General features: G+C 40.8%; 1 protein-coding gene across 1 annotated transcript in view; it reads left to right on the top strand.

Annotated features, from left to right (window-relative positions):
• The first annotated feature begins 872 nt into the window (after nucleotides 1–872).
• Nucleotides 873–11,888, top strand: part of LOC137500512 (integrin alpha-PS4-like) — a 93,617-nt gene continuing 82,601 nt past the window's right edge. Inside the window, exons 1-2 of the mRNA XM_068227438.1 lie at nucleotides 873–901; nucleotides 8,588–8,740. Coding sequence (XP_068083539.1) covers nucleotides 8,589–8,740 — 152 coding nt within the window. The 5' untranslated portion in view covers nucleotides 873–901; nucleotide 8,588. The remainder of the gene's footprint in view (nucleotides 902–8,587; nucleotides 8,741–11,888) is intronic.

Genomic DNA, 11,888 nt, shown 5'->3' with positions numbered 1-11,888 from the left:
TTGGTTCTTCCCCCAGGAATCAGTGACGCATCTCACCGCAACTGCCTCAAGGACAGTGTCCTGGAGTGTGAGACATTTGGTCGGCGATACAACTGGAAAGGAGGGCCGGTACCTCACCCAGGCGACCTCACCTGCTAATGCTGAACAGGGGCCTTGTGGGGCATGGGAAGAGTGAAAAGGATAGGCTAGGAAGAGGGAAGGAAGAGGCTGGGGCCTTAAGTTAGGTACCATTCCGGCAGTTGCCTGGAGAAGAAGTGGAAAACCACGGAAAACTATTTCGAAGATGACTGAGGTAGGAATCGAACCCCCTCTATTCAGTTGTTGACCTCCCGAGGCAGGCTGTACCCCGTTCCAGTTCTCGTATGACTTTTCAAATTTCGTATTAAGGCCGGGAACCAAACAGGGTCATCGGGGAGTGGCAACTAATCACATCAACAACTACACCACAATGGTGGTCATATTATTATTATTATTATTATTATTATTATTATTATTATTATTATTATTATTATTAGCATCTGTCAGCTCACATTCGAGAGATAGTGCGTTCGAACAATATTATCAACAACCCTGAAATGCATTTCCGCAGTTGCTCATTTACAACACGCAAATGCTGGGGCTATTCCTTAATTAAGGCCACGGTCGCTTCCTCCACAGTCCTAGCCCTACCTTGTGCCACATTCGCCACAAAATCTTGTCTGTGTCGATGCGACGTAAAGCAAATCGTAAAACAAAAGAAAAAATGTAAACAATTATTGATCGTTTTTCGCAATTTTTGTGAGCTGTTTGTGTTTGAGTTTGATAAAAATATTTGCTCTGATAACACGCCTTGGCCTCACCCTCGATCAGAACACAATAGAACTTGTCTAGCACAGTGTCTGTGTGGATCACCTTCCTTCAGGTGAGTGAGTCTTGAAACTTTTCAACCAAAGTCGCCAGCTTTAAACCTAGTCTTATCGTACTGTTTCGAAGTAGAAGAGAGGGTTCTCTAGTTAAGTTTGTAGCTTAACAAGTCTTATAGTTTGCGAATACTTCAAGCTATCGTTCAGTAAGTTCAGCATCGCGCTGAGAGGTATCTAGATTCAATCGAAATGAGAAGCCAAGTGATGTTGCTCCGTTAGCCTGCCATTAAATAAATGTATATGAAAGTTTTCTTAGACTGATCTACATTACATTAGCGGCGATGTGGTGGTGGGGTGTATAAACTTCAAAGCAGAAAAAATAAAGCTACAAAATAGTAGGCTTTGCATGTTCTCTGAACGAATTTCGACAGAGAGGTAAAGCTGACAGTTTACCAACTTAAAAGCGGTAATATTTCTTTTCGATTTTGATTCAATACTATACAATTAAACTTTCACAAAAGGAACAATATTACACATGTATTACAAATAATTAGAAGTACGGTGTGATTATATAATTAAAAATCATTTAGTATTTGACTACACACTAAGAAACTAACAGACACCAAAGAAACTCCCAAACTAACGAATGCGCGCAGTAAGCGGGTGAATAATTCCATAGTTTCCATGCAAAATCAAAGCAAAGTCATCTCCGTACGGGCCATGAAGGCCCTTGGAGGGGTGGAAGGTAAAGGCTTCCACTATCCGTAACCTCGAAATTATTGGGGTAGAGTGGTTAGCTCAACGCCCGGCCGCCTTTGCCCCCAGAAATTAACCTGCTACTCTGTTTTGTTTTAGGCTGAGTAAACCTCATGGCCACGTGCACCTCCGGAAGTGGAAATCTCGTTTCTTAAATGTTACGACTTCCTGACGGGGATTCGAACCCACGTCCTTCCGGACGAATCGAACACGCCTTCACCGCCTCGGCCAGGCATCCCCTTTAGTTTCCATGACCTTGGCAAAAAATATACCCCTGCTACCCTTCCTCACTGCACATGTAAAGTGCCCACTACTTGCTGTGGCGCTATACAAATCGGTTAGCCGCGACGAACGATACTTTTTTGCGTATTTCCGCTACTAATTTTGTTAATAATTAAAGAAAATAAAGGAAACAATTATCTGATAAGACAACAGGACTTGCACAAATTGCTTGTTAGAAAAATTCCTAGTTTTAGCCAGCTAAAATGGGATAAAAATGTAATGTTTTCCCCACGAAATAGGGGGGAAGGGCACTGGTTACACTTCTCAAACTTTGCAAATATTCGTTTTATGGCTTAACGATTCCAAATATCCGTTCTTTTTTCCCTGCATGTTTGCATGTCTTGGCCTTTCTTGGAGAAAGTCCATGCATAAAGTACATTTTGAATGTTTTGGATTTTATAGCGAATATTTGGACGTTTAATAACGCATAATATGACTTTTCTTCTGAATTTGGCGCATATATAAGGATAGTGCCTGTCATGAATGTTGGTGTGGAGAATTTGGGATAATTTTTTCACGTTATACATGTGTCTATTACTGAGAGACGGAAGGAATGTATTCCTGGCATAATATGTTACAACCAAACTTAGTACATACGGCAGAGGTCCTATAACCCAATTAACCAAGCATTTTCTTATCTGTTGCTTGAGTGAACATTGACGTAACGAAGAATTGTCCCCACGTCGATCTCTGCAATACTTAGGATTAAGGTGTCCTAGTTATACGTGCTTTGCTATAAATTGAACTTTAAATTGTGCATTATTCCTTGACGGTTCATTTGTTCGCCTTTGTTAGACGAACAAAACAAAACTTGTATCACACTTCTGTAACGCCGCGTTACTGAGATAGAACCCTCTTCTGTTGTTATCCTGGAATTTCCTGCCCGGAACTCTCACTCGTAGCACGTCTTTGTTATCGCAGCAGGCAATCGTTACCAGTTATTGAAGACATTCAAAGGTGCCTGCAATCATTGCACGGAGAAGTAGCTGCGGCAGCTAGAGATAGGTCGAACAAAGTAATGCGTTCAAGTCCTGACTTTGAATTCATCAAGCTTATATAAGACGTATTGTGATGAAAATGCAAAAGACGTACAATTTGGCCTTACTTTGTCCCAAATGTCTTCATATAAGTATGCACCTGTCGCTTCTTGTGACGTAGAAACATCATTCTCTGTGTTTGAGAAGATGCTGATAGATAAACGGATGAGCTTAAATCACGAAAGTTTAAAGAAATTAGTTGTACAATGTTTTAACTGGAACTGAACTTTGATAGTGCATATTTTCCAGTTTATTGTGCATGTTTTGCCATATGATAGTGCATGAATGCATGCATATTTTGAGATTTAATACTGTATGGAAATCCGGGCTCTAGTTATTAATGCCAGGGGTTGAACCCCAGACATGAGTCGTGAAGCGAGAACTAAACGAATGATAATCATCTGTCAAAGCGATCGACTTTTATAGAGATTTCCAGAATAAAATCACGTGTCAGCTCAAGGGTATCAATCATACGTGGTCTGATAAGGGGGGAGGTGAATGACGTCGTTGTTTCTGAAACGAGAGTCACTCATTTGTTATTCTAGTGCTAGGTTTCCTGTCTTAGTAATTGTTTTTAGAGCATTCCGATGGCTTGGTGCACAAACATTGTATGTCCATTTGGAGTTAATACCATATTTGGATGTCTCTCAAACATATCTAGCTAATTCAAATTATAGTATAGCCAAATAATAGCAAATATGCTGATTTCCAAGGTGCAAATATTGTATGCCCTAGTTAAATCAACAACTCTACCTCATGAATGTTGTATGCCCCATATAGTAACTTTAGCCTAGGTATGTCCGTTTGGTTTTCATTTCACTTGAAGGCGCAGATATTGTATGTCCGGACATACTTCTTTGCTGTTGAAACTTTCAAGTTCTTACTGCCTTGATGGAGCACAAATATTGTATGTCCTGGACACTCTTTTGAAAGATTTGAAGTAGTATAATGGGAAAGTTCGGGCGCCACCTCCACCTCCGGTTCCCAGGGGCCTCCTCCACCTCCACCTCCCAAGGGGCCTTCCCAGGGGCCTCCTCCACCTCCACCTCCCGAGGGGCCTTCCCAGGGGCCTCTTCCACCTCCACCACCCAGGAGGCCTTCCCAGGGGCCCGCTCCACCTCCCGCGGAATTTTTGAATCGGTAAACAAATCCACGTGCTTTTTGACAGCCACATGCTTTTTGACAGACAACAACGTATCGCAAACCTCAGTGCTGCCATCTTGATGGGCCTAAACCTTAGTGCTGGCAACTTAACCTTACTAGCGAGAGATTTGAATTGGTAAACAAAGCCACGTGCAGCTGTCATGCGCCATCTTTAATCTACAGAGCACCGTGCTGCCCTCTTTATGGCTACTAACTTAAGCACGTAGTAGCCGGCAATTTGAAAAGTTCCGTCAGCTGTCATCAACCATCTTTAATCAAGAGAGCACAGTGCTGCACTCTTTAACTACTTACCATTGGAATGTAGTGGTGGCAAATTCCACATGCTCTTGTTTGGAAACAAACCCACATGCTTTTTGACAGCTGTCATCCGCCATCTTTAATCAAGAGAGCAGCGTGCTGCACTCTTCAGCTACTTACCTTTGAAATGTGGTGGCGGCAAATTTACGTGCCCTTGTTTGGAAACAAACCCACATGCTTTTTTGACAGCTGTCATTCGCCATCTTTAATCAAGAGAGCACCGTGCTGCACACTTAGCTACTTACCTTTGAAATGTGGTGGCGGCAATTTGAAAAATTTCACGTGCTCTTGTTTGGAAACAAAACCACGTGCTTTTTTGACAGCTGTCATCCGCCATCTTTAATCAAGAGAGCACAGTGCTGCACTCTTTATTTGAAATGTGGTGGTGGCAAATTCCACATTCTCTTGTTTGGAAACAAACTCACACGCTTTTTGTAATCTACCATCTTTATTCAAGAGAGCGCCGTGCTGCACTCTTTAGTTGAAATGTGGTGGCGGCAAATTCGAAGTGCTTTACAAACTCACGTGCTTTTCTGACAGCTAACAGCCGCCATATTTAATCAAGAGGGGACCGTGCTGCCCTCTTTAGCTACATACCTTTAACATGTGGTGGTGGCAAATTCGAAGTGCTTTACAAACTCACGTGCTTTTTCGACAGCTGCCATCCGCCATCTTTAATCAAGAGAGCACAGTGCTGCATTCTTTAGCCACTTACCTTTGTGGCGCACAATTTGAAAAAATTCTACAGCAGCCATCTTTAATCAAGAGAGCACCGTGCTGCACTCTATGTGGTGGCGGACAATTTGAAAAGCAGCCATCTTTAATCGACAGAGCACCGTACTGCACTCTTTATCGTAGTAGTGGACAATTTCTACGTCACAGCTGTCATCCGCCATCTTGCATCGCAAACCCTTAGTGCTGCCCTCTTTAGCTACTTACCTTTGAGGCGGACTATTTGAAAAATTCAATTTGACAAGCTGTTATCCGCCATCTTGCATCGCAAACCTCAGCGCTGCACTCTTTTGTTAAAATGTGGTGGCGGACAATTTGACAGCAGCCATCTTTAATCAATAGAGCATCGTGCTGCACTCTTTAGATGAAATGTGGTGGCGGGCAATTCCACGTGACAGCTGTCATCCGCCATCTTGCATCGCTAACCTTAGTGCTGCCCTCTTTACGACACTGCTGGTAATTTAAAATCCACGTGACTTTTTTAACAGCTGTCATCCTCCTTCTTGCATCGCAAACCTCAGTGCTACCCTCTTTAGTTGAAATGTAGTGGCGGATAATTTGAAAAATTCTATTTGACAAGATGCCATCTTTAATCAACACAGCTACCGCTATCTTACATCGTTTACTGGTGGCGGACAATTCTATTCGACAGCATCTATCTTTATTCAACAGAGTACCGTGCTGTTATCTTTACGGCTACTACATCGCTAATTAGCACTTAGGTGCCTACGACACAAGATGGCGGTGGCTGTTATAGCCTCTTCCTCTGTTAAGGCATAGCTTTATCGAACAAGTTTAAACATGCATCGGGAAAGCTAGAGTAAGCACGTGCTGCAGTGATGATGTCATTGTGCATGTTTAGACCTGATCGTTTTCTTAAGAGTAAGTAGATGAAAGGAATGCGATAAGTACAACAATTTGAATGCGATCAAATATTTATTTACAATGTACTACAACAGTGTTCGTTTTGCTGCTGACAAGGTTGGTATGCTTCTTAACAACGTTTTGCAGTATGCCTCCTGCAACATTTACTCATATCATTTATATATATAAGAAAACATAAAGGTCCGATAATACTGCCTTGAGGAATTCCCCTCTTAATTATTACAGGGTCAGATAAAGCTTCACCTACCCTAATTCTCTGAGATCTATTTTCTAGAAATATGGCAACCCATTCAGTCACTCTCAAGGCAGTATTATCGGACCTTTATGTTTTCTTATATATATAAATGATATGAGTAAAGGAGTGGAATCGGAGGTAAGGCTTTTTGCGGATGATGTTATTCTCTATAGAGTGATAAATAAGTTACAAGATTGTGAGCAACTGCAGCGTGACCTCGAAAATGTTGTGAGATGGACAGCAGGCAAACGGGGTTAAAAGCCAGGTTGTGAGTTTCACAAATAGGAAAAGTCCTCTTACTTTTAATTACTGCGTTGATGGGGTGAAAGTTCCTTTTGGGGATCATTGTAAGTATCTAGGTGTTGATATAAGGAAAGATCTTCATTGGGGTAATCACATAAATGGGATTGTAAGTAAAGGGTACCGATCTCTGCACATGGCTATGAGGGTGTTTAGGGGTTGTAGTAAGGGTGTAAAGGAGAGGGCATATAAGTCTCTGGTAAGACCCCAACTAGAGTATGGTTCCAGTGTATGGGACCCTCACCAGGATTACCTGATTCAAGAACTGGAAAAAATCCAAAGAAAAGCAGCTCGATTTGTTCTGGGTGATTTCCGACAAAAGAGTAGCGTTACAAAAATGTTGCAATGTTTGGGTTGGGAAGAATTGAGAGAAAGAAGAAGAGCTGCTCGACTAAGTGGTATGTTCCGAGCTGTCAGCGGAGAGTTGGCGTGGAATGACATTAGTAGACGAATAAGTTTGAGTGGCGTTTATAAAAGTAGGAAAGAGCACAATGTGAAGATAAAGTTGGAATTCAAGAGGACAAACTGGGGTAAATATTCATTTATAGGAAGTGGAGTTAGGGATTGGAATAACTTACCAAGGGAGACGTTCAATAATTTTCCAATTTCTTTGAAATCATTTCGGAAAAGGCTAGGAAAGCAACAGATAGGGAATCTGCCACCTGGGCGACTGCCCTAAATGCAGATCAGTATTGATTGATTGATTGATTGATTGATTAAACAAAAACATTTAGAAATATATTATACTAAGTGCTTTTAAAAGTAGGAAAGATTACTATATGAAGATAAGGTTGGAAAGAGGACAAATTAGGGCAAATATTCGTTTATAGGAAGAGGGGTTAGGGATTGGAATAATTTACGAAGGGAGATGCTCAATAAATTTCCAAATTCTTTGCAATTTTCTAAGAAAAGACTAGGTAAAAAAACTGATAGGGAATGTGCAACCTGGGCGACTGCACTTAATGCAGATCAGTGCTAATTGATTTAAGTAATTGAATGCTTTCATCAATCATGGAATTCAGTATAATAGTACAATCCTTTGCTAACCATAGCCACATTCCAGGATTAGGTCTTTACAGTTTAAGGATTCAGGGGATGATTCACAGGTTCTTTTCAAATTTACTCCCTACTGAGAATTGCCGAGCATTATACGGCCGGCTTTATGTGATAGATTCAAGACTTGCGAACAGAATTCGTTGTGGAAATTCTATAAATTGCCAAGGTTCAAAAATGTAATATGTAGAGTCACAAGGGTACTGTAAGTTTAAAGACAAGTAAATGGTCTTCCGGTGTTTACTATATTTTCCGTTACTTTTCTCATGCTTCCTTTATCATCAGTTTCAATTTTAGTCTTTGTTCGCAGTTATTGGTGCAACAGGCCACTAGTAATATTTTATTTACGACTATAAAAATAAGAAGTCACGTTGCCACGTAGCTCTGACTCGCATTCAAGAGATAGTGGGTTAGAACCCCACTGTCGGCATAGTTTCCTGAAGTTTTCCATTTTCACACCAGGCAAATGCTGCGGGTATGCTTTAATAAAGGCTGTGGCTTCTTTCTTCCCAATCCTAGCCTCTCCTATCCTATCGTCGCCATAAGACCTGTCTCTCTTGTTGTAACGTAAATAAATAGCACCGAGCTCTAGTCGCTTTAGTGCGGCCAGTATCCAGTGGTTGGAGGATAGTGGGTTCTAAAATCTGTCGGCTGCCCTGAAGATGGTTTTCCGTGGTTTCCCATTGTTACACCAAGCACGTGCGGGGGCTGTACCTTAAGTAAGGTCACGGCCGCTTCGTTTCCACTCCTAGTCTTTTTACGTCCCATCGTCTCCATAAGACATATCTGTGTCGGTGCGACATAACGCAAATTGTAAAAAAAAAAAAAAAAAAACAATAGTAAAAAGGATCAGTTGAATCCGTTATATGACACAGAAATGTTTTAAATCAAACAAAATGATAATTTTCATCACGTGTAGACAAAATGTAAGTTTAATACCATGTCCATTAACATTCTTCTTACAAGGTCCAGAGTATATCGAAACAGTATTATGTACATTTCAGAATGCTGTACCTCCTGGTGTTATCCTGTGTCTTTCTCTCGGTGCTGACTTTCAACTTGGCACCGGAACATTTACAGATCTTCACGGATCCAACTGGGAATACTGACAGCTACTTCGGTTTTTCTGTGGCCCTCCTGGAAGGAACACAGCCTAGGTAAGTACCTACAACACACTGTGCACAGCACTGCATGTTAAACGAGTTACAAATATATTCTTATAAAAATATTATTTTTCATTCATATTCTAAAGGCAAGACCTTGTCGCTGCAACCACATTTGTCTCTCCTATGTTGAGCGTAAAAATATTATTACATCTATATATTTAAAAAAATTATGAAAACTAAAGTCAGTCAGTCCGGCCATTCTATCCGGTCGATATCCTTCATTTTTGTTTTAACGTAAAGGTATTCATGCACAAATTTGTCATCAGGTACTATAAATCACTTAACTTCCACCTTCCTCAAATTATTTCATTTTTTCAATTTTTTGTATCTTTGAAGCAGTCATATCTTTGGTTCTAATTGAGGTACGCAGTTCGTATTGGTCTAAAAATGCTCAGTGGATCAAGCGCTTTCTTTTGAGGTAATGACTACTCACATTGGTAGATTATGAGAATAGTTATGAGTACATTTGTCTCCATGACGAAGATCTTTGAAGGACTTTTTAATAGTTAGGCGCGTAGTGTTGTTCCAAGGAACATTTAATTCAATTTCTTTGTGTAATGTATTTTCAAGTGTTTTCTTGACATAATATTAAATTCCATTACCGCAGCGGATCATGTGCTTTATTTCATTAAGTCGGAACTTTGCAAATACATCCGTGAGGATAGTAACGAACAACACCATACATTGTACATTGCGGGCGGAGCCAGCGGGAAACTGCTAGTATTATTTTTATTATCACCATGCAGGAAGTTTCAGCGTCAGTTTACCTTGTGCCGCAGTAATTAATCTGCATCGATAACGAGTGCCTGCACACCCAAGTCCGAATCAAAGTCGGGGTCAGCAAATGAGCTGTCATCATTGAGATTGATCACAATCGTGTCGTGAGGCCATCAGCTTCCCACATGCGATTTCACGTGTTCTATATAATTTCACTATTGTTCCGAAGTCACTTTACGTATTCCCTCTCGCATTAATTGTCCCACTTCTGCGTCGGTTGTTAGCCGCAATGTATCCCTTCACTCGGCTTAACACAAGTTCTATGGGATTTAGCTCGCAGTGATATGGAGGGAGACGCAACACCTGCTGACCTGCAGCTGCTGGCAGATTGTCATTGCGGTAGCTGGCATCATAATTTGCTCGAATTTTATTGAGTATTTCCACAAGTTCAAGTTTATTCATAGGGGGTTCCCAAGTAATATTTTTCTCTGTGAACCAAGCCTGAATAACACGCGGCACGTTTTTGGGCCCACGCTCGATTTTCACTGAGTGATATGAAGCATTATCTAAGACAATAACTGAATTAGGTGCATGTTCGGTAATAGTTGCTTCGTGAAATATCCCTCGTATCGCTCACCGTCCATTTCCCCATGATAGTCGCCTGTCTTCTTGCCCACGAATATAAGTTCTGCTCCCTCAACGAACCCGGATTCAGTCCCTGCATGAATCAGCAGTACACGGCCTTCTTTGCCCAAGTGTGGCTATCTACAGTACCTGTGGTGAGGCACTCCTTCCATGACTGTGTGGCTGTCTTAATGGATGTATCAATCTAAACCCTGAACTTCTCTCCTTCGCTTTATGTACTTCAATCCCATATCTAAAAGCAGCCTCCGTATGGTTGTTTTAGAGAACTTTGGAAGTTCCTTGCCCTCATTAACAATGGATACCACTTTATTTAATGTCGGTAGATCGTTCTCCCTGTACAATACGTGGGTTTATTGCCGCTCGGGTAAAGGAATCATACTCCTGACGACGAGTCTGTTCCTCTATGCTTTTGATGTGTCTCCAAAACTTTTTCCGGTTTTATAATCGGCTTTTACCTTAACCACGGTTGTATACGAAGCTCCCACTGCCTCTGCTGTCTGTCTCGCTGCTTCATGAACAGTAGTAATCCCGCCAGAAATGTTTATTAACAGACAGAATCATGTTTCTCTCGCGGGACGAAAAAATCTTCAAATCAAATCAAAATCTCTTTATTTGCAAATGAGGTGTCTACCTCGGTGGCAAATGGTACACTAAAATAAATTATTGTCAAGCACTAAATTTTAAATTAACAGGAGACGAAGAAACTTTTCCTAGAATACAATATTATACAATTTACGCTAATAATTTTTTCTATTAAACACACACATCATCCTTAATAAATTTATAATGTTTACAAAATTCTACTTATAATATCTTACAAACATAGTCACCTCATATACAGTACGGTATGTGAAATTACTTCTAATAATACTATACAACTGGTATAAGATTAAAATTAACATTGAATTTATTTACATATTTATATTTTACCCATTTTGGAACCTAAGTAGAATAACGACCTGCTGCGTCTTAACCAGAGCCCCTTTTGCCACCACATTTCAGAGTTCCTGAAGGGCCTTCACAGCTACCGTAGCGGTCCCAAGGCCCTCGAAGTCCCCACTGTACTTCACCCCTGCAGGCAGTCCCCTACTTGGGCTGTCCAAACTCCTTAGACCAGGGGATGGAATTAATTTAATCACACACATTTATTATTTACAATATCCTGCACTGGTCGAATGCCCTCTAACATTTCATTTATTTTCTCTGTTGTTGTTTATTCTCTTCTTGAATATCTGTACAGATTTTGGAAAAGGGTCAAACACTACCCCTGATAAACTGTTCCACTCCTTCACGCCCTTCCCAATGAATGAAAATTTACCCCAGTCGCTTCTGCTAAAATTCCTTCTAATTTTGTACTTGTGGTCAGTTCTACCAATATAATTATTTTCCAACAGAAGCCTCTCACGGATATCTCCCCATGCTTCTTCTCCTGTATAGGCTCTATATAATCCCATAAGTCTAGTTTTCTCCCTTCTCTTACTTAAAGTTTCCCACCCAAGTTCCTTTAACATTTCTGATACACTACTCTTTCTCCTGAAATCCCCTGTTACAAATCTTGCTGCTTTCCTCTGCACACCATCTAGTTCTTTTATCAGGTATTCTTGGTGAGGATCCCAAACACTGTTTGCATATTCCAATAATGGACGAACCATACTTAAGTAACTTTTCTCTTTTAATACTTTGTTGCATCCTTTAAGTAGCCTCATTATGACATGTAACGATCTGTATGCTTTCCCAACAATGTCATCAACATGACCCTTCCAGTGCAAATTACTTT

The sequence above is a fragment of the Anabrus simplex genome, chromosome 4, assembly GCF_040414725.1.
Source record: "Anabrus simplex isolate iqAnaSimp1 chromosome 4, ASM4041472v1, whole genome shotgun sequence".
Lineage (NCBI taxonomy): Eukaryota > Metazoa > Arthropoda > Insecta > Orthoptera > Tettigoniidae > Anabrus > Anabrus simplex.
This window is presented reverse-complemented; position numbering and strand designations above follow the sequence as displayed.